This window comes from Dermacentor albipictus, chromosome 2 (genome assembly GCF_038994185.2).
Source record: "Dermacentor albipictus isolate Rhodes 1998 colony chromosome 2, USDA_Dalb.pri_finalv2, whole genome shotgun sequence".
Taxonomy (NCBI): Eukaryota; Metazoa; Arthropoda; class Arachnida; order Ixodida; family Ixodidae; genus Dermacentor; species Dermacentor albipictus.
Window position 1 is genome coordinate 124772839 of NC_091822.1, and position 25661 is coordinate 124798499.

At 49.7% G+C, this 25661-nt stretch overlaps 1 protein-coding gene across 7 annotated transcripts in view; it reads left to right on the forward strand.

The window, feature by feature from the left end:
- The window catches only part of LOC135910728 (eukaryotic translation initiation factor 4E transporter-like), a 79871-nt gene that overhangs the window by 12561 nt on the left and 41649 nt on the right, over positions 1 to 25661 (forward strand). For 5 of the 7 annotated variants that reach the window (XM_065442769.2, XM_065442770.2, XM_065442771.2 and 2 more), the window contains exons 5-8: positions 1856 to 2215; positions 5756 to 5970; positions 14432 to 14891; positions 17084 to 17299. In XM_065442769.2, the coding sequence (XP_065298841.1) occupies positions 1856 to 2215; positions 5756 to 5970; positions 14432 to 14891; positions 17084 to 17299 (1251 nt within the window). The remainder of the gene's footprint in view (positions 1 to 1855; positions 2216 to 5755; positions 5971 to 14431; positions 14892 to 17083; positions 17300 to 25661) is intronic. The other 2 variants (XM_070533941.1, XM_065442774.2) reach the window with 2 other exon arrangements.

Here is a 25661-nt window from a genome sequence, read left to right on the forward strand (position 1 = left end):
TGGCTTACAATAACATCTCGCAGCCATTTCGTGCTAGTTTCAGTGTGTTCAGTACACATTCGCATACATACTTCAAAACCACCATAATTTCTTGTCCTCATTAATTTAAAGTGCACATTGTTTACACGCATCTAATAATCCTCCTGCTTAGTACTACTGCTTGGGGATGACTGCATTGTTCCACATCAAGGCGTAATTATCTGCAAACCATGCATGTTTTGCATCAACTTCAGGTTAGCTTAGCACTTTATCAGACATCAAGCAATTGGTCTTGGCTGGCTGAGAAAACTGGTCCTTTGTACCTGCTTTCTTACTGGTATGGTATTTTCGTTTTTTATTGTGTTGAATAGAATGTCCTAGACCTCTAAGAATCTGGAAAAAATACTGGCAACCCTTGACATGCCCTACACAGTTTAATACCTTTTCTGCTGCTAGTTTCAGTTTGTGTCATGATGCAGAAGGTCATCACACGAGAGCAGACTTATGTGTAATGAATTGTTTAATTGTAATCAATCATGTTTTTTGGTAATATCGTAATTTAACCGTTACTTTGTTTACTCAGTAATGCTTTCTGTATATTCAATTACTTTTTATCAATAACAGATTACATGTAACCAGTTACATTTTTTACATAAGGTCTGACAGGCGCGACTTAACTTCGACAGTTTTGAACAGTCCAAAGGGATGAAGACGTATGTGGGTTACCTCCTTCCCTAACCTGCAGCTACGCCTGTATCACCTGAATGTAGCTTTTCCATTCATGTTTGTTTCCCAAGGAACGTTAAACTTTGCCGGCATTCATTACAATTAAGTCTTAAACGGCTAACAAATGAAGGGTGCCGAGTGGTCCACTAGATGTTAGCCGACAAATTGAAGTTCTACTGTATAGGGATGGCCACTTCGGATGTTGATGCCAGGAGATCGTCCAATGCGATTTTTGAGTTTTTCCACTGGCCCTTTTGTGAACACCTTCCCCAACCCCTGGCAACAGTGAAGTGCCTTGCTTCATTGAGCACCCAGACCCGAGCATCATGGCATTGAGTAACATAATAGTAATGAGAATAACTTGTTTGTTTCCATCAATGATTCAATCGTTTGAGCAAGGTGTTTGCACACGCAGCCCTTTCCTCCAGCGTGCAAATTGAGTTTTCAGTGTCACTGCAGATGTGTTCACAAGAAAACGAGGGAAGATTACCGGATAAAATTTTGACAAGGGATACTTGGTGGTGAAGGGCTGCAGAGAGGATGCATTGAAAGAGCCAGGCAAGCTCGTTATATTTACTGTATTTGTGCACTGTTGATAAATGTAGGGTGGAAAGTAACATTAATTGCTCAATTGCTTTTGTGGGGCAGCAATTGGTAATCATAATCATGTTATTGAAAGCAATTGTAATTGGTTGCTTCTTTCTGTAATGTGTGCATGGGACCAGGACACTTAGACGTTTCGACATTCACTGAGGCTTGCTTGGTCCCCTCAATGCTACTACTCATGAGGGTTAAGGTAGCAGCATAGCAGACATGTTAGCGAGTGTCAAAATGTCCCAGTATTTTTCTGAGACCTTACCACCTCCTGCATCATGCCACAACACGGTAAGAGATAAGAAACCTAAACCAGCTGTGGAAAAGCTGTTATATGAAATTATTTAGGACACTTTGAGGCTTGCCAGTATTTTTTTTCTAGGTTTCCACGATCCTAGACTTTCATTAAACGCGAGAAATTAACAGTAAGAAATATTGTGTCGGTATGCCCTCAACTTCAGGCCACCTGTGTTTGTTGCGGGTCAGTCTAAACATGGCTGCTGCTGCACAATAGCAATGCCTCATTTACCATTCTTGCCCAACCACTTATTCTCAGGCCGTGACGAACGCATTGAGGAAGAGGAAGAGCCTGAGTGGTTTGTGGGTGGCCCGACCAGCCAGCACGACACCATCGAGCTGGTGGGCTTCGAGGAGGACCCCGAGGCTGGGAGCCGGCCCACCCGGGGTCCTTCGTCTTCGTCTGCCCGGCGGATGCGCCGCAACCGTGAGCTTGCCAACCGCAAGCAGCAGAATGGCCCTGAGCGCCGCTCTCCCGATCAGGAGAGCAGCAGCAAGCAGGAGCAGCAGCAGCCGATGGCAGTTACAGCGTCATCATCGCAGACTTCCACTTCTGGGACGACCACAATTTCGCACTCCGTGCCTGCTGTTGCAGTCTCTGCAGCGCCTACTCTCAAGAGTGAGCTGGTCTTCCCTGCTTTTAGTTTCTCTCATCATTGAATTGTGCCTGCTGCTTGCCTGTACAGTCGTGGACATATCAAATTCGAAGGGGATCGTGAAATAGTTAGACACAGTCGAACCCATTTATCCCAGGTATAATGAATGCTTGGTTATAAAGACCGCATTTTCACTGCATTTACAATTTTTTGACCCTGCCTATTGAAACTGCGTTCACATATAATGGAACATTTTCAAAAGCGCTGTACTGTCGCAATGAACGCTTTCGCAGTAAAAGGAGGGTGAACGCGAAGTTCCGAGGCACAGAAGCGCGACTGAACTGGGCGCGCGGCAGCGTGGCGCCGCTCCAGTCCAACAAGCATCAAAGTACTTGTTACGTATTTTTATTCAAGATCAGGTAGAAATGGACGAAGCACAGAAGCAAACCAGCCTGTATGAATGAGTCATGCCACCATCACTGCATTTGTACTGAGAATCGTGAATGTGCCTGGCTTCATGACCCTTAACATGCGTCATTTAAACGACCGATCATCATACGTCGGGAGCAAATCAACCAGGCAGTTGTTGGATGTCGGTTCGTAACACTTTCTTTGCGAACCTATCGCTCTTGCTTCTCGTCGCCCTCACCACCTGTCTCTCCCTGCGTGGCACTCGGCGCCCGGACGGCTTGGGATCCCTTCCTTCTCGATCCTTCCCCTGTGGCGGCTGCATCGGTGACTGCCGACATTACGCAGATGCTGTTTGATGGTGGCTCTCAGTGTGCAGAATGCTAAAGTTCATTCCCACTTGCACTTAACCCTGTGAGGAAGAACAATGTATTCAGCTGGTTCAGCGGGGACTGAAGGCCCGTGGATTGTACAGCGATGTTTTGCGTGCCGCTGCCACAATTCTTTCTGCGAAGTGTGGATGTGGCTTACATTGGTTTTATTAACCTCGTAAAGACGAACACATTGTTTTTGATACACTGAATTTGATGCCTCAATTTTATTTAAGGGTTAAAAATCTAATCCAGAGCCTGTACTACAGTTTTTGATATGCCAGAGGGAGTTTTCAGTTGTGGATAGTTCAGCAAACCATTTGCTGATTAACTAGTGGCCATACTAATTTTCACATTTTGCTGTTCTATTGATGCGAATACACTCTCCATGGCAAGAAATGAATGAGCAAGTTGTTTTACCTTTATTAGATGTGCAATGGCACTTGCCCTTTGTGGGGTTAAATCCAGACTGCGATGTAAAAATCTTTCCAAGTGAGGGCCGGTGTAAAATTATTTTCGGTTGCTCACGGAAACCAAGAGAGCAGTTTGTAGCAATGCCTTTGTCTACAGAGTGCACCCGGCACTGAGGACATCTACATTTCGGTATCCCATGCTCGGAGCCGCTGTCATCCATGCTTTCTTGTGGAAGGCATATTGAGTTTGAGTGAAACGAGTTCTTGGGCGAGTTGGCCACTTATTGCAGGCATAATTCCTGTAATAAGTGACAAGACTATTGCTATTAGTGCTACTTATTGCTATTATGCCTGCATATTGGGCTGGAAGGCCATTCACATTTTTGAAGCAGTGGCGACCTCCTTTAGCCAATAGTGAACGGCTGCAGTTTGCCCAAGTCATCCATATGTGCGGCGAGAAAAACTGGCTCGCCCTACTCATTTGTCCTCAGTCTTGTTTGGCAGCGTCTGCGAAGACAGTGCTGTTTCAAATTCTTTGGCATGATGTATTTTTCACGGCATAAGTGATGACGTCCCTGTTAGTACATTTCCAGGGTCATGGTGGGATGCAGAGTTGAATGCATGCGTAATACACTGCTATATTTTCACACGGGATTTCCAAAGGGAAGTTACAACTTTGATATAGACAATAACTTCATATATCTAGGATCGACTGTATTTACATAAAAAAGCACATTGGAGAGAGCACACTAATAGGAGGCAACAAACACCTTTGAGACAATGCACTTCATTCACTTCCATTCCATGCACGTGCACTCTAATGTGTTAAGAATTCACATTCAACCTTAAATTACCATTGTATTATTCTATATTCTTAATGCAGAAATAGCCCTACGAAACATCCAGATTTACTTGCTTTAGTGAATTATTTTTGTTCATGTTTGCTACAGTCAACTCATTAATTCGAACACGCTTAATTCGAACTGACGCTTTGGTCCCATCTAAGTTGTATGTATTCCAATGAGTGCAAATGCCCGGTAATTTGTACATGCAAACATTTGCATTGATTAATTCGAGCGTATGGCGCTCCAACAGTGGTCTCGGCAGCATGCCAAGTCACGTGGTGGCGCCTCTGCCCAGCAGATCCGCTGGCAGCTGTAGCCACACCGCGGCAATGCTAAGCCTAGCTACTTCGACATTTGTTACCAAGCATCTTGCTGTTCGATGCAGTATTTTTCACTGAACAAATTTGCCGCTGTTAGCAATGGCGCCGACTCCGTCTTTGTAATCCTCACCAATGACTTCGAAGCACGGAAAGCATGGCGTGTTGCATAATGCCAGTTTCCGAAAGTCGGCTTCGCCCCAACAAGGCAGTGCTACACACTGAAGCATACTAAAAGTAAGGAAGGGGCAATTGTCACGGGTCATGGTATGCTTCCTTTAATTATACACACGTGCACCTGCCGTCTCCTATCGCAGTACGAGCACTGGCATGCCTAGTAATTGTACAGACAGGCCTTTACAGCTATTTCGGATGTGCCTGTGGCGATTTAAGCCCTTGGAGGCAGTAAAAAGCATGCATTCATTTTTTTCGCACCGCCCAATTTTTCCAACATCATCGCAGCCCCTAGGGAGCCCAAAAAATCCGACGTTGACTGTAATTTGTAAATATGTGCCAATAAATTTTGTGAAACTTCGCACTCATGTGCTAGATCAGTGCATAGGTGCTACTGCAGGTTAGTCCCCCATTCAGTTAGCTTCCTTTAATACAGACTTCTTTTAATTCGAACATATTTTTGTGCCCCTTCAAGTTCAAATCGAGACTCGACTGCATATTGAGGTTTGGCTATTAATACAGCAGGATGCATGATAAAGTGCTCCTGTGTTTGTTCATCCTATATATTGTGATACACTGAATTCAAATTGTGTGAACTTTCGAGGGCCCAACACTGCTAGTACCAGAATTTCATTGCAGAATGTTGGATGGGGGTGAAATGCGAAAACGCCAGTGTGCTTCGATTTAGGTGAATGCTAAAGGACCCCAGGTGGTCCAAATTTACAGAGTCCCCGACTATGGCGTGCCTCATAATCAGATCGTGGTTTTGACATGTAAAACACCCTTACATTGATTGTAGAATGTTGCTTTCTATATCTGATAATTCTCTTCAATTTAGAAAATATAACTACCACTTAGACTGTTGATGTTGTCCGATTTCATAGATGTAGAGCTTAGTCCTTTCAGACACCACACATTCTCAATGTATCGTTGTCAATTCTTAGTCCCCTGCATGCCCTTGTTTTAGAGAGGCAGATCTCTTGTAGTTTCAAAGCAATCATGTTGATGCTCATTGAGAACTTATGTGTTTAACAGGAAGTGACAGCAGAGATTCATCGAGCACGAGTGCAAATTGCACCACCAATGTCAGCAAGTCGTCGAGTGACGGGCCTGGAGAGACCTCGACGCCACTGACGACGAGCCCCACTCTGACAGACAGGGTCAACGCTGCCCCACCAGCCCTGCCCACTCACGATGGTTTCGATTTCAATGACATCTTCAAGCCTGACTGGTGTCCTCGGTTTCTTTCGGTTTGTGCCCTTTTCTTAAACTTCTGCCTTGCCCTTACCATCCTACTGCACCTGGTACAGGTTGACAATAGCAGCTGGAAGTTTCTTACTGCAGTGAAACCTCGTGACTATGAACACCACATTAACGAACTTTTCTGCTTAAACTTGTGGGAAATCCCCTGCAGACTTAGTTTTAGTGTAAAAATATTTCAGTACTTTGTACTTCAGAATACCAAACTTTCCAAAATAACAAACAATATTCGGTTTCCTTGTGACGTTAATGCCTCGGTACTATGAACGAATATTCCAAAACCTAGGGATTCTTAGATTCCTGTGAGTATCCTTGATGGCAGCCGAAACGGTAGGCTAGCAGACAAGGCGCAGATAGTGGATGCCGCGGCGCATGGGTTCGGACAACACGAGACAGCGCCCAAGAAAAGCGTGGGCGAGAACAATTCTTTAACCCTTTCGCTGTCGGACCTTTCTGGCCGTGACGCACCCCCAGTGTCGGCTTGGTTTCAGGGAACGAGCATAACAGGGAATGAACATAGCCATTTATTTTTGATTATTATTGGTATACAAATAACATAGTCAATGCAATATACACATTTCATTGTTCTGCAGCTGTTGTTAGTAAACATCATCATCATCATGAGCCTGGCTTTAACCTCCTGAGACCCCGCTATGGGGATTTGTCCAATATATTGGACATTAAGATACAGTCGAACCCCGCTACAACGAACGTCGCTTCAACGAAATTTTCGCTTCAACGAAATATTTCCAATTCCCCGTCAGCTCGCTATACAAAGTAATGGAACAAATTTCTCATCACAACGAACCATTTTTGGGGCGCGTTCCCGCTTCAACGAAATTTTTGCTATGCGAAGCTCGATTTAAAAATATATCTTACAATAAAACAAGCATATCGCCGCCCATCTATGTACTTCCATAGGCCCACGCTGCTTTGTTTCGCTAAACATTCGCTGGACCAAACTAATCCACTCACTGAAACGCACATGATCACCGCCATAGCTTGGTGTTGATGACTATCGGGCTGGCTGCCTTGCGACAAGGCGCGGGGGCAAGCTCCCGTTTTCTTCCAATCCAATTCAGAGCCGCAACCAATCCGTTGCCAAAGGACGCAGCAGCCTGGCAACAGCAGCGCGTTTGCCCTAGTTTTTTTCACTCGTGCTTGTGCTGCTAGTGCGCTGTAATGAATGCGAGCATGGCGACTTCATCTAGAAAGCGGAAGTTCCTCTCGCTTGAAGAGAAGGCACGGATTATCAGCGCGGCATCCAGTGGCAGGAAAAAGGGAGATGTTGCAGCGGACTTCGGCATCTCACAGAGCACGCTGTCAACGATCTTGAAGTCGAAAGATGCGATAGCGCAAGCTCTTTCTTCGGGGACATCCGCGAAGCGGAAAAAGCTGACGCAAGCGGCTCATGAGGACCTTGAGAAGGCTCTGTACACGTGGTTCCTCGACGTGCGCGCAAAGAAGATGCCGGTCAGCGGAAACATGTTGCAGCAAAAGGCACTTGGCTATGCCTGTATGCTGGGCATCAATGATTTCAAAGCCAGCTCAGGGTGGCTGACCCGTTTTAAGGCCAGGCATGAAATCGTCGCTAAAGTGCTGTGTGGGGAGTCGGCCTCATCAGACGCCGACGCTGCATCTGCTTGGGCATCAGCTACTGTGCCGGAATTAATGGAGAAATATGCCACATCAGACATATACAATGCCGATGAAACGGGACTTTTCTTCGAGCTCCTCCCCTCCAAGACGCTTCACATGAAGGGCCAGCCATGCAGCGGAGGGAAGCATAGCAAAAAGCGTGTGACTGTGCTCCTGTGCTGCAACATGGACGGGTCTGACAAGCGCTGCCCACTGGTGATAGGCAAAAGTGCGAAGCCGCGGTGCTTCAAAGGTGGCAAGAGCCTGCCCGTCAAATATGTTGCCAATAAGAAGTCTTGGATGACACGGGCCGTTTTCAAAGAGTGGCTAACCGCTTTCGACCGTGACATGACGGCAAAGAAACGTAAGGTTTGTTTGCTCATCGACAATTGCTCAGCGCATAACGTTGAAGACGTTCAGCTTCAAAGCGTGGAAGTAAGATTCTTCCCGCCGAATTGCACGGCTTTAATCCAGCCGCTGGATCAAGGTATCATCAATAGCGTTAAAAGCGCTTATCGACAGCGACTGATTCAGCGGCTGGTGTTAAACATCGACACCGGTCGGGCAATCGAAGTGGATTTGTACATGGCTGTACAGATGGTCTCAGCAGCGTGGACGGCAACCAGTCGCAGTATCATCTACAACTGTTTTGTGCACGCCGGCTTTCACTCCGATGCTCAACTGGCAGCGAACTCCACGTCGGACGAGGAAGGCTGCAGTACAATTGCTCCACCCTCCACAGAGGCCAATGCGGCATGGGCAGCCCTTCAGGACTCCGGAGATGTGCCGGCCGATGTTCACATCGGCGACTACATCGCTGTTGACAGTGAAGTGCTAGCTCACGAGGAGCTGAGTGACGAAGCTATAATTGAGGGCGTTCGCCACAACGACGCATCATCGGATGATGACAGCGACGCGGAGGACTTAGCGCCACCACCTGCAATAAAAGTGATGGATGCTTTTGATGTGATCCGCAGATTTTTCGGTGCTCACGATGACGACGTCGCGATGCAACTGTTCACCGAGTGCGAAAGCCGCGCCACTGCACTCGTGGCAAAAAAAAAGAAGCAGAAGAAGCTGACCGACTTCTTTGGAAATAAATGATGTTTTGGGACTATGTGGTCCAACCTGACAGTGTTTTTGGCCTGTTTTCGCCTCAACGAAATTTCGCTTTAACGAAATTTTTCGCGCGCCCCGTCAGTTTCGTTGTAGCGAGGTTCAACTGTATGAGGCAGTACTCCGGTGACAACGCTTTCATCCTCATAAAACCGCACTGTCCAACTTATTGGACACCTGCTTGCGCCATCTGTGCAGCATTGATGAAAATACATCGTTCCAATTCCCGCCGAAACAGTTCCACAATGACGGCATTCAGCGGCGCGGCGTTTTACGGCAGCTGCCGGAGAAGTAAGCACTGTTTCTCGTATTTCTACCTGCTTTTAAGGCATACGTTTGATTTTATATTAAAGTTATACCAACAGCGTAGGCGCAGAATATAAAATTTGATCTGTTTGCGCGTTTACTTTTTTTTATGCTTCCTTTGATTTCGCGTGTCCATTACGTTGGACGCTAGGACTCAACCCGGTTATTTCGACCGCACTTTTGCGATGGCCTTGTTATGAACAGCAGGCGAGTACTGTTGGCATTTAGCGGCTTGTGGACGAAATCGTGTCTCTTTCTTTCTTTAGGGGACCGGCCTCGCGTGTCCGATGAATTAAGCCGATAACTTTTCTTTTTTCAATCCATGGCTTGGACCCGCAAGACACCAGCTGTCGCAGGTGGTCTCATAAGGGAAAAAAACAAATCGATATCCCTCTACCAGATATTGTTCGCATGTGGAACGTCAACATGGGCGGTGTTGACAAGGCAGACCGAATGATAAGTTACTACAGGATAAAAGCACGCGTCAACAAGTGGACAATCAGAGCCATTTTTCACCTCTTCGACATTGCCCTCAACAACTCCTGGGTGCAGTACACGCAGGACATACGCTCCCTAAAGAAACAGCGGGAAGAAATACTCAAATATATGCAGTTCTGCCAATCTGTTGCTGAGACTCGTGCCTCAATGGAAGAAGCAGGATGAAACGGAGAGTGAGAACGAAGCCGAGTGGCATCCCCCATCAACGTAGGCTCGACTGTCTCCTCGAGAACCCCACGAAAAGAGCACTACCCACTGCTCAATGCTGGCAGACATTGCAAACGCTGCCCGTTGCAGACTACATGTATGCGACATGAAAACAAAGTTCTTTGGCACCAAATGTCGGCTCTTCTGCTGCATCACCAACGAGAAAAAGGTGTTTTGAAACTTCCCACAGGAAGTGAACACGAGAACAAAATTTTTGTTGAGCAGAGGAATGCTCTTTTTATGTATTTTATTCACTACTTTGCCTTTCGAGTTATAAAATTATTTTTGCACCCGATTTTGAGCGCAATGTCTGCGTTACGTCATTACGTGCCTGCTGGGTGAAAAAAGACCGGGTAGCGTCCCAGTGTCCAATATATTGGACATCGTGCTGAGCTGCAACTATCAGGGCTATGGGAAAAATATTTAACACTTTTCACCTTCATAACCCAATTAACTTATTCTAAAAGTTTGGGGAAAATCTGCGCACCCAAATGCATCCCGGGTCTCAGGAGGATAAAATACCTTCAACATCCGAATCTGACGATGCGGAACCCTCTTCCTCGCATGCGACTCTGTCCAAGTCCGAATCCGAGCTCAGCTCGTATTCTGAATCGGAATTGAGCCACCGCTCCAATGAGCAGACGAAGGTCCCGCGCGCTGAGCCATCCGAAAGTAACCGCGCGCAGGGAGGATGCGCTTTCAGTCGCCCGCACAACGGAGATAAACGGGACGTTGCGTGATCAAGATGACAGAGGGAGATGGAAAAAGGCTAAACAAAGTTCGAAGGGCTTTACGTTTACTGCTGCAAGTCGGAAGCGAGGGTGCGGCGAGACAGCGAAAGCAGCAACGAGTCACCCTTTTCGGAGAGGCAACGGCACGTGCGCCTGAACTTGACGCGCCGTAGCAGGCACACCAACAGAAGAAAAATAAAAACCTTCAAACCAGCGGAGATGGCAGAACAACCCTTGAACCCATAACCACACGCCCGCGACGCATGATACAGCGAACACGGAGCCAAGGCGCCACTCAGCAAAGAGAAAGTGGGGAGTGGCAGTCGCGCCGTACTCTTCAATACACGGAGTAACACGGGTCGGGGCGAATATACGAACTTGTAGAAAGAGTCAACAGATTGCGTGGCCAATCCAGGACCGCCAGCTTTGCTCTCTGGCGCGAAATTTTGAATGCACGATAGAGAACGTACCGGTACGTCAGTGACACCGTGGGGGGGAAGCGCGATGACGTACCGGTACGTCCGTGACAGCGAAAGGGTTAAAATCTATTGCGGAGGGGACAACGCAGCAGGTTTTGATTGCATACTCCGTCCAGAAAAGTGTTGCCTACCAACGGAAGTGCATCGCTTCTTTCATTTCTTTTTCTGCGTCTGTACTAGCTACGTGCATCGAGAAATGTACCTTCTATACCAATGGAGATCTTCGTCTGTTCGTTTCTTCTGTCCGTGTTTTGCTGTGCCATCCAGACACCATTATATGATGCGACACAGTCGTGCCTTGAGCTTTTCAGCGTCTCTTGCATGCGCTTGCGCTTTGGCATAGTTCAGGTGTCCGCCTCGAGCGAGACAGTTGTGGAGTCCACGGCAAAGATTGTCCAAAACAAACGGCAAGAAACATTGTGCTTTGGAGGTGACGTGGAGCTACCTTTTTGTCCATAGATTGCTTGGCGTCAACATCTGTTTTGCGCGAATCCCTGTTATTATATGGTGCTTTGGTGGTGCATGAAGGCGGAACCTATGGAAAATAGCAACAGCGTGGACCGATTGCAAACAGCGCCGGCTCAATCGCTGTAGGGGAATGCTCTGTTGCGACCAGGTCACTGGCAAGAAAATAACTAGGATGTGCGTGCAGTAGTGAAGTCTCGAGTGAAGACGCGCCGTAGCTGCAGTGCGAAGGAAGTCCCTATAGTGTGAAGGAAGTCGCGAGGCCTTCGTCGCTGCAGATACTAATCGGTCGCAAAATGACGAGAATTGCAGCTTTCGTCCTGCTCTGCTGCAACATACAAACAGGGTTCGGCAATTCATTCAGTAAGTGTTGACATAGCAAGCATTTGTTTCCTTGGTACCCTCAATAATTAGACACTTGGTCAGTTTGTACATCTTTTTTTCCTGAATCCCACATAATTTGGTTTTGCTGTACATGGATTTTATTATTTGACGCGGCTTTATTGAAAAGCAAATGGCCTCTTCTTTTACTACTGTTTGGGGTTTAGCTGTGTTGCAGACTCGTTGCTCCATATTTCTTCAGAGCAGTGGAGGATTTTACAATGACTACGTTTTGGTATGCACGTAGACTGCATAAATCATCTGCTTATTGAGTACACATGTTGCTAGATCTGGATGCCTGTGCGCATTAACGTGCCATGGGTGACTATTTAAAATATTTTAGTGAGATCTACTTGTAATGTTCCAAAAAAAAATGTGTAGAAATTGGGGGGTAAGTAAGGCTACTCATTGCCTTGTGGCATATTTGGGGTGATTATACTGTAAACAATCTTGTTTTAACCTCAGTCAAAAATGCAAAGTTTGGACGAATCCATGCACTACTCATTATTCCCCAGCTGTCCACACCCACTGTACTGGAAATGTGTGTAGACCGTAGTGGCCCCATTTTCTTCGGGTAATTTTCATACGAAACTGTTGCAGCTCTGTAGCGCCACCTTTCAAAATTAGACGCTGTGCCAGCAGTACAGGCTTGCTTTGCATTATGCAGGCATTGCATTAGTTGCTACCATGCAGCATGAAAACCTTACTGCCTAGTTGAATTCTGGTAATTAAAGGTTGCTCATTTCGAATGAATAATTTGAACTGACCCTCGTGACTCATCATAGCCATGTTAACGTGATCGGAGAAAGATCCTTCGCAATTTTATGTATGTCAAACCAGAGTTTATTTGAACAAGATGGTGTGAGTCGCAAGTTGAGTTCCATATAACTTCTATATAGGAGTCGGTGGAACAAAGTTTGTTATATCATAGTTGCTATATTGCAATTCGACATATTATGTAAATAAATATGCACAGTTGCTGAGGTATCTATTTTAGAAGGGGCCATGATTATTTCCAAATTATTGGGCAATTGGAAAAGCCAGTTTCAATGACTACAAAAATATTTTCTTTTAATAATTTGAGTTTGTGCTGTGTTGACGATATCCTTAGACAGGTGGTGTGACACATGAAGTCTGCAAAGCTTTTGTGTCCTTTTGTTGCAGCAACTGATAGTGTGGTGGTCAGGTTGCCACGCGTATCCTCTTTTAATGCCGCCATGGCTGCGCATGGCTGAGCACATACGCAGTCCGCATGCCATGTTTTAGAGTCTGCGGTGTGAAAAGGCTGGAGCATGCTGACGTGCTGACGTGACGTGAGCATTGAAGTGAGGCAGACAAAGCTCCCCCCCTGCCAGTGCTTTTCATGATACCAGCATCCCACTGGGGGTGACCCTTATCAGCCATGGGGGCAGAGCAGATGCGAAAGTGTGGCTCGTTTTGCTTCGTAATGCCAATGCGAGGATATTGTTGACACATGAAACCTCATCTTTCGTTGTGGACTCAACTTCAGCAATTTTTTTTTCTCATTCGAATTTGCTTTTTGCGATGGCCTGATAATGGGAAATTTTTACAACCCCTTCCCTGTAAGGAGAGTTTATCAACGACTGGGCATATTTGCATAAATTGTCAAATTTCGATGCAAGGAAATTTCGATGCAACAAAGCAAATTGCAGATTTTACCGACTTCGTTGTATCATAGAATAACTAAACTGTTTAGTGCCTCATTATAGGGAGAATTTTGTTATATTGAAGTTTAATTGTCACACTTGGATGTGAATTTGAAATTCCACAGGTTGCCATGTACTGCATTTCACCCTGTGCTTCTCATTGTGCTGTCAATATTGCTTGACAAGTTTCCTTTTCTTTAACATTGTGCAATGTAATGGCTATTACCTTAAAGGGACACTAAAGCGAAACAATAAATCAGTTTAGACTAATGAAGCAGTGTTTGAGAACCCTGCAGGCAGTCATTTAAAGAAATGTTTATTACATGAGAAAATGAAGGTCCAAGTATCGGTATTCGAATTTCGTGCCGAAACCCCAGCGCCAGTACGTCAGCGTGACGTCGGGGATTCCAAAGTATGTTTTCTCATTTGGGTCGCGTTGGCTGAATAAAGATTCCCGAAACTTGCCATTATTAATATTTGGTTCCTTTAGAACACAATGTAGTCGATCTGTACTGCTATACATAGTTAGTAGGCCCTAGAAGGTGCCATCAAAATCCAACACGTCGCAGCCCCCAGATGCGGGAACTTAAGCAGGCGTCGCCTCTGGTATTTTGTTCTTGCGCTTTTTCTGGCTTACCACACATCTTATCATTGTAAGAGTGGTGTTTTTGGTCTTGTAGAACGGTAATTTACTGAGGCAGAAGAAATAATTTTTCACCTTAGTGTCCCTTTAACATACAATACATAATGTATACTCCTTTTTGTTTAGAAAAAGCATTGTATATGATATTGCACTAAGGTTCTTGATTTACTATTGTTCTGTACTCTGTTCTGAAGGGCTTCAATGCTTGAACAGAAGCTGTCAGGAGCAGCACCCTGCAAGGCAAAAGTGGCTAGCTATTGTCAGAAAAAGTGCCCTCCCACCAATTTTTTCCTGGGCCACTGCTCGGTCTACCCAAACAGGAGGACGCCCTGGGCGACGGAGACGTCGGCCTGAGTGGGGGCAGCCGCTTCTCGCAGTGGTTCCGACGCGAGAGCCCGCCCCTGGACCAGCCGTTGGTGCCTCCCCTGGACAGTGGTCTGCTGGCCGCCCTCAGTGGGAAGGCCGACGATGAAGGCATGGACCACCACCACCACCGCCATCATCGCCAGTCGTTTCAGCGGCAGGAGAATGACTTGGCCTCGCGCATCCTCGCCTCAGGTGCCTCTGCCGCCCCCACTGTCTCTGAAAGCAGCAACGCCACTGCGGCCACTGCCGCCCTGTCGCCGCCGCCGCTTTCTCCTGCTTCCCTGCTTTCTCCCCTGTCTCCACCTCCTTCCCCTGCACGGGACTTGTGCATTCTGCCCGAGGCCTGCCTCCCTCCTCGCCTGTTGGAGAGCCCTCCCTCTCTCGGCTCATCCCTCTCTTCCTCTCCTTGCCGATGTGCGTACCCTACCAGTGTGCTCATTCTGCTCCGTTTTCCTGCTTTTTTTCTTCCTCCATCTTCTCGGGAGATCGTGTTTAGTGCTTTTGTTATCCGGCCCAGTAGCTCAACAGCTATGGAGCTGCCGCTAAACTAGAGCTCATGAGGGCAAATTCCAGGTGCAACAGTGAGATTTCTATGTTCGAGGTATGTCTGAAGCATGTCCTGACAATGAGGTCCCCAAAAAATTTTTAGAAAATAGCTGCTGCATGTGTCAACCAAGTCCTCTTCAAAGTACCTTGAAATGCTATGTTCAACATAAGGAATGAATTCATTAAAAAGCAGTTTGGAGGCACGAAGAATTTCATTCGTGCATAAGGTGACTTGCCAACACTTTTGGTTTTGTGACACCACAACTTCCGTAAACCCTGAACACCTTTTTGCCCGAGTTGTTACTTGAGAATCCACTTTGATGTCACAAAATGCAGAACTTTCTGTTATACTAAATTTTACAGTACTTCTCTCCTCCCACAAATGGTAGGAGCCCCGGCAATCCTTTCATCATTTAAAGCAGCCCTGTAGATTTTCTTAAACACCTTCATTTTTGGAGATATAGCCAAAAGATGTACAAAGACGCTATTGTGATAGTATGGAACTTGACAAGCCGCTTTAATGTTGTGTTTTAGCCAGAAAGACAGCATCAGGTGGACTGCATGGTTGGATGTGGTATGCTGGGGCAAACTGCTATAGTAGAATACAACTTACAAAAAAATAGCAGTTGGCAACCAAGGCCATGCAGGTTTGTTACTTCGCCAGCCAATCGCAGAAGCAAGCAAAATCATCATCATGCGACCATTTCAAATGGCGTTGTACTTGATCCCTCCGGAGCGCCTGCTGTTCTTGAACCTTTTCATTGGCAGGAGCGATGAGGTGTGCAACAGACATGGACAAAGTGTATGGCGTCCGAGTGCTTCACTCTTCAAGTCTGCGGTACAGTTCATTTCACTGCTGACCCCGTTTTACTCGTGAAACTTTGCTGCCAACTGAAGTGAAACTTGACAATGCATAAGTGCAGCAAAGCAAGTGTTTTATTTCAGAAAGAATTGGGCTTTCATCGTTCGACTATAACAGACGAGTGAAAACACACTGAAATTTTATTTCTGTGGTTACCGCCTTATTTAGGCAGCAGGGAAAGATTGATGTATGAACTATTTGCAGCCTTGTGGAGGAACAGTGGGTGACTGTTTTGAGAGCATGGGCGGGGCTTCACTGCAGACTTAAAGTAGTATGTGACTTGTGGGGTTCTCCTCCGTGCTCTTGGGACAAAGGAACGACAACACAGTAGTGTAAACAATCACAAGGGCATTTATTGCACCTTTCATAGATGAATGCCTGCTAGCCGAGTGGCTATCCACAAAACACGCCGATGGGCCCGCGACAAATCTAGAAGTCCGACTCACCGTGACCGGATAGTGAGCATGTTAGCCCCCGTGCTGGATCCCAACGCCTGGTCGTTCGCGCGTACTGTCACGCGAACGGCGGCGCATTCGAAGGCGGCCACGCGAGACGGTCTCGCAGAAGCATGGGTCTGCGCACGCGCGGCACAGCACATCCACACCGCTTGCTGTCCCGAACCAAAGAGAGAGCGCCTTGTCTTACCCGCATCCACGTAACCTTGCAGCGGCGCGACACTTGCGCCATCTCTCTCACTGCGCTTGTACCACTCCGACCACCGCAGGCGCCTGGCCACACGACCCGTGCAGGAAAACAACATATCAGGGGATGCGTGAGTCGCGCATCCCCACAGACTGTAGGTCTTGCTGCAACGAACGGCCAGATAGCAGTCCTTTGCATCTGTGTGCCCATCTATGTAGCTGTCGGGAACAATGCCATGTCCATTTAAGAATGCCGTCAGTGTTACTTTGATGTTGTTACTGACTTTGACTTGTATTTGCAAAACTTCTCTCGCATAAGTGCCGGGAATGATTGGCCATAGTGGTGGCAATCATCTTGTTACGCTGATCACTAGCGTGAGTGTTGGGCACTTGGATGATAGCCAATTGGGGAGAGGCCCTTGCGTGTAAAAACTTCAATTTTTGAAGATTTAGGATTATGTAGTAGAGGGCATATTTAATTGTAAGCGGCACTGATGTGTTTCGGCAAAGCCAGTGTCAAGCAGAACTAATGCTCTCCGTGACCCATTCCGCTGCAGCTGGTGTAACCAGCAGTGATGGCATGCTGTCTACACCGGACTCGTACTTCACACCCATAAGCCCTGCTTTGCCACCAGACCGCATGTCTCCGTCACCACCTGTCCGTGATGGCACTTCCAAGAACATCCTGGACATCCTTATGGATGCCAACATCAATGTCGAGGCCCACATGCTCAACGGTGACGCTGCCAAGACCGCTCGGCTGCGAGAGCACGGTGAGTGAGCAAGACTTGGTGTTCTATGTTTGGTCAGCTTCATTATCCTTGATTCATAGGGACTTCAGATGAAGAGACTTGGCAAATGGCTTGCATTATACACGCGAACCTCGTCATAACGAAATGGAACATAACGGATGTAGCAAAATAAATAAAATTCCCCTTGAAATCCCCCATAGAGAACCATGTATCTAATACCTCATTTTAATGAAGTGAAACTGTCCTGCCAATGGATGTATAATAAATTAGTCGCACCGTGCATTCAGCTGGGCCTGGCCTTGGAGGCACCATCTCGGGGGGGTCGTGCTACAGTATACTAGGTGTGTTCAAGGAGGGCCCGTGGCTGAGGCTTCTTTTGTAGACTCCACCAAGTGGCACCACCTCAGCATGGGCTGTGTGGAAGCCGCCGTGTTTCCCCTGACATGCTCGCCAACGCTGGCTCGTTGCATCGGCTGCGCTTGTGAATGTTTTTAGCATTCTTTTTATTCAAGGCCCTCGCATGCTTGGAGATTGAGTGTTGCACGAAGGGCACTTCCAAGAACATCCTGGACATCCTCGTGGATGCCAACATCAATGTAGAGGCCCACATGCTCAACGGTGACGCTGCCAGGACTGCTCGGCTGCGTCACCGTTGAGCAGCCGAGCATGCGAGGGCCTCTAAGAAAAGCCAAACATGTTGAAAAGGAGAGTGAGGCAACTCGTTGCATAAAATTTGGCATTATGAAATGAAGTGTTATACAATAGATACAATAGCTAGCCATAGAAGGCATAATTTTTGCTTATACATCATTAGGCTGCAGAAAACCCACTGGAAATACGCATGCAATTCTTACAATTACGTGTCGCACATGAAAACGTTTATCAATGAACACCTACTCCTTCATATGCAGCTATCACTCAAACATTACGTGGATATTCTGTAAAGGGATTGGCTACTTAAATTCTAAAAGTCCCAGGACCAATATTCTATTGGAGATAGCAAAATTAATTAATAATGAAGTGATTATTTAGGTAATTACTCATTTAGGTAACATGAGTAACGCAACACAACACTCAGATTAAAGTCAGTTGTCTATTTAATTGACTACCAAACTAAATTATTGAGTTTATTAATTGCATAATCACTTAACTCCTGTAAGTGAAACTTGTAAGCATTTCAAAGTATGATAATTTAATATCTTATATTGCATTCAGATCTTTATATATTGTGGCGACATCTGTGTAAAATTTAAACTGGAACACCTCATGGAAAAGCAAACCTTTACTTGGGACGAATGCGTCATGTGAGCTTCATAAACAACAAGAACATCGTTTGTGGGGAGCACACGCGCCCATCTTCCCCCGCGCCGTCTCGTCCAGAGCCGGCCTAGACAGGGGAGAGGCGCACTATGCCCTCTCCCGATTCTCCCTCGCTCTCGCGACGCGCGCGCCCTCCCTCCGCGACTCACGGGCAGGTAGCTGACGGGCGAGGAGGACATTCCTCTCGCCCAGGTAAAAAGGTACAAAACAGCGCGACCGAGGGAGACGCTCTCTCTCTGAGGCCGGACCCCTAACCTGCCGGACTGGAGTACCTGCTGCAACCCGTGAGTGACCACGTTGCCTGACTATCCCGGGCAACGAGGCCAGCCTATTTATTACTATTACAGAGAGGACATCCCTCTGCCAGTGTTCTTTATTGGCAGTAGCAATAAACGTTGTTACCGTTGACACCGCTGTTTGCCTTATTCGTCCGAACCCGGCGTAGCCGCGATTCCCGCGCTACGGGTTGGGAGTACCACGGAGCGACTGCGTGGGGCTAGATCCGGAGCTCGCCTTCAGCCCTAGCCGCACGCAGAGTGGAACCCCCACATTTTGGCGCTACCAACGTGGATCGAATTCGGCAACACGGCGCGTCTTCTGGTGTGTGTTCGCGCTAGGACTACCCACGTTTCAGCGAACAATGGCGGCTGGCTTGTCTGACCTCTCAGATTTGTTCATGTTGTCGAATGTAGCGACGCAAAGTCAGCAGCCTATTGCTAACGCAGCGGCAGCTGCTGAACATACCAGCAGCTTTGGTTTTGAGTGTTTCACGCGGAACAGTCAGGCTAGCGCGAATGCCACGTGGGCAGAGATTAACCCCAATACGAGGCGTACCCCGTCGGGCGCCTCGCCGCATCGCGACGCGGACACAGAGGCACACATGCCACTAAATAACTCAACCCCGACGGCGGAGGCATCCGGCCCTTTGGGCGAGAGTTTGCCGTCTAGCGAGGCAATGCTGCAAAATGCGTTGCGAATCATGCAGAGCTTAGCCGGCGCCCTGCAAGGCACAATGCAGGCCTCGTCGCAGAGCGAGTGACCACGGATTAAGGTAGACATGCCTACCTACAGTGGGTACCACGATCGCACGAGTGCGAGTGAGTACCTCGAGCGTCTGCTGTATTACCAGCAGGCAACCGGGCTTTCAGACGCCGAACTTGTCGCGCGCGTGATCCCGGTTTCACTGACCGACCAGGCGGCTCGATGGCTCCGACTGACCGGACACCGATGCCGCACAGTAGAAGAGTTCCGCGCGAACTTCCGCGAAGAATTTCTTCCGGCCAATTACGAGTGGCGTTTGAGGAGAGAGTTGGAGCTTCGTACCCAGCATCCAGACGAGTCCCTGCTGGAATATGTTCGAGCGATGGACGAACTTTATCGTCTCGCGAACCCTCACGCCACCGATGCAGAGAAAGTTGAGCGTGTCACACGGCAGGCACACCCCACTTTCGCGGCCTACTTCAGAGGATGTAGGTTTACAGACCTAGACGAACTCGCCGCCGAGGCGAAGCGCATCCAGGGGGACATCCTCGCGGCGCGAGCATACCGCCCGCCTCCACCCGCGGCGCTGTCACTCGAGCCTCGCTGCGCGTGGAACGGCGGCGCGATCACTTCCCACTCGTCTAGAGTCGACGCGTCGGCATCGTTCGCGGAGCAGCAGGTCCAGCGTAGTTGGGAGTTATCAGACCGCGCTTTGGACCCGTACGCCTACGCGCTGAGAACGGCACCGACTAATGCCGCACTCAGCGCGCCGCGACAGGAACGAGAGGCCGATGCGAGACTGGAGGAGCGGCACACGCCGACCGCAGTTCAAGGAGGCTACGGCGGGCCGGAGTGGAGCGACGGCCGCCCAGGCCACCGAGGCTTCAGCGGCCGCTGCTACCAATGCGGCCGGCCAGGGCACATCGCCTGAGACTGCGGCCGCACGCCGGGCCGAGGCCGAGCGCGCGACTCGGGAAACGGGCGAGGCCGCCGGTGATCCACCTTGGGTCCCGTGCGGCCGGCATGTCAAACATAGCCGGCATGTCAAACCGCCGGCATGTCAAACATAGCCGGCGGTATCGAATTACTTGCGCCTTCGGCTTGTCGCGTAGGAGGTGTTGCGGACTCGCAGGCGCCGTTCATCGAGCTAACGATAGCCCGAAAGAAATTCGCTGCATTATTGGATACCGGAGCAAGCGCTTCATTATTTGGTGACGAGGTGTTGCATCATCTCCGCGAGAACAACATCCGCTTGAGAGATAATGGCACCACCTTCCGACTTGCTTCCGGCACAGCACAATCCAGCGGTGCAGCTAGGTTAGTGATCCGCTGGGAGAAACGCGTCAGGCGACAACGCCTCGTACACCTCCCGGGTTTATCAGTGCCTGTTATTTTGGGTCGAGACTTTCTCGTCAAGTCGGGCATCGTAATAGACATCAGCAACGGAGGTTACCGAGAGAACGGAACGGGTGCTTTAAAGCTTTTCGCAAAAGCGCCCGTGGCAGCGGAGACACGACAGTCTCCGGGCGCAGCGCGAGTGGGCCACACCCGGCCACAGCCAAGCGAGCGAACCGTAATCGGCGCGGGCGAGGAGAGAGACACGGTGGCATAACAGTGCGCCACTGTTCTGCGAGGAGTAACGCACCCGCTTTTGTCAGATGTCAATATGCCGGAGAGAGAACGGACACGACTGTCGTCGCTGTTGTACGAATACGACGCGATTTTCACTGACCGTCCGGGCCGCACTACGCTAGTCAGGCACAGGATATACACGGGTGACGCTGCGCCATGGAAATGTAATCCTCGGCCGATTAGCTTGACTAAGCGGAAAGCACTGGATAGCGCCTTAGACGAACTCATCGACACAGGCGTGGTGGAAAGGTCGAACAGCCCATGGGGCTTCCCGGTAGTTCTAGTCCCGAAGAAGGACGATACCTATCGCCTTTGTGTAAACTACCGCAGGCTGAATGAGGTTACGAAGAAGGATGCGTACCCTCTACTTTCCATTTCCTCTTTAGTGTCTAACCTAGGCGGGGCGAAGTACTTTACGACGCTCGATGCCAGCCGTGGATACTTTCAGGTCGAAATGGACGAGCGTGACAAAGAGAAAACGGCATTCACTTGTCACCGGGGGCTCTTTCAATTTAAGAGAATGTCTTTTGGTTTGGTCGGAGCTCCCGCTACTTACCAAAGGTTGATGGACAGAGTGCTAGGAGACGCGAAGTGGCAACATGCCCTTGCATATCTGGACGACATAGTGGTTTATTCGAAAACATTCGAGGAGCACTTGCGCCACTTGAGAGACGTCCTAGACAGGCTGAGGTCCGCGGGTATCACGCTGAACCCGAACAAAGCTCAGATAGCTGCGAGCAGAATAGCGCTGTTGGGATTCACGCTGGACAACGGCCGCATCCTGCCGAGTAAGGATAAGCTCGAGGCTATACTGAAGTACCCGTCGCCGAAAGATATCGGCGAACTAAGGCGCTTTCTGGGATTGGTGAATTTTTATCGCCAATTCATTCCAGACTGCGCGGCAGTGCAAGCGCCTTTGACGAAGCTCTTGAGGAAAGACGAACGGTGGACTTGGGGACAAGAGCACGGCACTGCGGGGCCTCACGAAGGTGCTCGCTGACACGGCCGAACTGCAGCTGCCCGATTTGAATAGGGAGTTTGTGATTCAAACAGACGCAAGCGACCTAGACTTAGGTGCAATTTTGCTTCAGGAGCACGGGGACACTCTCCGACTGGTCGCGTTCGCGAGTCGTTCGTTGACGCCGGCCGAAAGGAACTACTCGGTGACAGAGAAGGAGTGCCTCGCGATAGTTTTCGCTCTGCGAAAGTTCGACTATTACATCGATGGAGTGGCATTCAAGATTGAGACTGACCACATGGCTCTCACTTGGTTGAGGCGCCTGAGCGAGCCGAGTGGCCGCCTGGCGCGTTGGGCACTGCTGCTGCAGCGTTACGACTTCACCGTGCGCTACCGCGCCAGTCCGAGGCGATGGAGAGGCCCAAGTAAGGGACGCGGAACAACCGTCGATCCTGGGCGAGAGCGTGAACCACGTAGATGTTGTCGGTTCCGCAGGAGTCATCTTCAGCAGAGAGGAGCTGTTCGAGGCTCAGCAGAAGGACCCGTTTTGTCGAAAAGTGCTCGACGAGCTCCGGGAGCAGGGTGGCGCGGCCGCCGCGCACATGGAGGCAGCTGGTATTGCTGTCGGTGCTAAGCGCTCGGGATCAGTTGGTAATGCTGTGAGTGCGCTGGATTCTTATCTGCTGAATTCCGACGGCCTCCTGCTGAGGTATATCCCCACCGAGGACGACACAAGTGAGGCGTTTAAAGTGGTGATACCGCGCGTGCTGCGAGGAGCACTGCTACGCTACTTTCACGACTCATGTATCGCTGGGCACGCGAGCGGCCCTAAGACTTACATTAAGTTGTGTCGCCTCGCTACCTGGCCAGGCATGAAACGGGACGTGATGCGCTACGCCCGCTCATGTCATGTGTGCCAAAGCGTGAAGCCCCGAGGTGGACGACCGCCCGGCCTCATGCAGCCTATCGACAGCCAGACTCCCTGGCAAATCGCGGCGTGTGACGTCATGGGACCGTATCCCACCACACCGAGCAGGAACAAATTCTTGCTCGTAGTCACAGATCACTTCAGTAAATGGGTCGAACTTTTCCCCTTGCGAAAACTGACGGCAGGAGTGATCATGGATAAGTTGATCGAGGTTTTCACCAGATTTGGCTATCCGGAGCAGTTGATAACGGACAATGCGTCCTACTTCACTGTGAAGGTTTTCGTCGACTCGTGCGCTGCACTTGGCATTAAGCACAAGAAAACGACAACTTGCCATGCTCAGTCGAACCCCACTGAACGGGTCAATCGCAACATTAAGCACATGCTTGTCGCGTTCTCTGAAAGACATAAGGACTGGGATACCTACCTTCCAGAGATCGGGTTTGCATTGTGATCGACAGTGAACCGCTCGACTGGGTATGCGCCTTCTTCTCTCAACCTGGGGAGAGAGCTGCCGAATCCGATGGATAGAGTTCTCGCGGATCGCAGCGGAATGTCGGTCGCGCCGGCAGCACGAGCTGAATACGCGACGCACCTACGTGACAAGATGACGGAAGCTTTACGCAAAGCACGCCGTAATCTTCGCACTGCTAGGGCGCAACAGAAGGCGCAGTACGACCGTTCGCATCGGAACGTCCGCTACGAAGTGGGCGATCTGGTGCTTCGACGCCAGCACGTTCTCAGCGATTCTAGCAAACAGTTCGCTGCCTCGCTGGCGCCGAAGTGGACCGGGCCGTATCAAGTGCGAGAGAAGGTTTCCTCGCTTGTTTACTGGCTCGAGAGCATGAAAGGGAAGCCGATCGGCGGGCCGGTACACGTATGCGACCTGAAACGCTACGTGCCGCGTGATGAGCAGTGGGATGAAGATCAGACCCTCCCTCAACCGCGGTCGGTGAGTGAGAGCAGCCAGAATCGAACGGCGAGCCCGCAGCCGCGCTACAACTTGCGTAGCAGGCGGAAGTGATCCGACTGCTATATTTGCGTAGCCCGATGACTGCGAGGACTATTCGCAAGTCCGGGCCGTGCTGGCACCTTGTTAGTTCCTGCCGGGGAGCGAACGTCTAGCGACAGCAGAGCGCCGAGTATTGACGACGAGTCGTCGTTCCAGTCTTAAAGCAACCACACAGACCACGACGGGAATGTGTCGTGAACAATTCAACGTGTTTGCATGCGGTGTGCAGTGACCAAATACTTTCAAGGGCCAGTGCGGCGATTATCCTGTGCTGGGAATCGTCGATGGTGCGGACGACCTTTCCCGTCGTAACGGGCGTTGACGGTGTTCCCGGATCCGGCCAATCATGCTGCTTATCACAATTTCGGGCTGTGCAGTGGACTAATCCAATTTTCTGAAGCAGGTAACAAGACACGGCCGTGCGAACTGCCTGCAGTACTCGCTGGTACAACTGACGCACCGGCGGCGCTGACGGCGCTACGCTGGCCTTGCAGCCGCACGAACCACTACCCGGCGCCCATCAAGCGACCTCCCGGCTTGTGCAGCCGACACCTGGGGCGCGGCACGGGGAGCCGCCTCGCAAGCTCGAGCAGTGCCGCTGACTGGGCACCTTCGAGTCGGCATCAAGTATCTGCCAACTGAGGGCTACAGCAACGCAAGCCCGACGCTCAAGGCCGGCGTGTGCAACGCTGCCTTGATCGCGAACCTTGGCGGGAACTTCAGCAAACGGGCGCCCGAACCCCTCGAGCGTACCTAGGTGCCAGCATCAACGTACGGGGGGCGTCTTAAGGGGAGGAGGATGTGGGGAGCACACGCGCCCATCTTCCCCCGCGCCGTCTCGTCGAGAGCCGGCCTAGACAGGGGAGAGGCGCACTATGCCCTCTCCCGATTCTCCCTCGCTCTCGCGACGCGCGCGCGCCCTCCCTCCGCGACTCACGGGCAGGTAGCTGACGGGCGAGGAGGACATTCCTCTCGCCCAGGTAAAAAGGTACAAAACAGCGCGACCGAGGGAGACGCTCTCTCTCTGAGGCCGGACCCCTAACCTGCCGGACTGGAGTACCTGCTGCAACCCGTGAGTGACCACGTTGCCTGACTATCCCGGGCAACGAGGCCAGCCTATTTATTACTATTACAGAGAGGACATCCCTCTGCCAGTGTTCTTTATTGCCAGTAGCAATAAACGTTGTTACCGTTGACACCGCTGTTTGCCTTATTCGTCCGAACCCGGCGTAGCCGCGATTCCTGCGCTACGGGTTGGGAGTACCACGGAGCGACTGCGTGGGGCTAGATCCGGAGCTCGCCTTCAGCCCTAGCCGCACGCAGAGTGGAACCCCCACACGTTAAGGACACAAAGTGCAACGCACACAACCAGCACAACCGACAACGGCAGTATTGAGCGTTGTTACGTTCGACCTGCTGGGGCTGGCAATCTTCGGGGGAGCCACCGTCGAATCTAGCCCACTGCGATGACTCGCTTTGTGAAAACAAGAATGTGCCTCATCAACAACCCATTGGCGCCGGCATGTCTGCTGCGGCAACTCGCTTTGTAAAG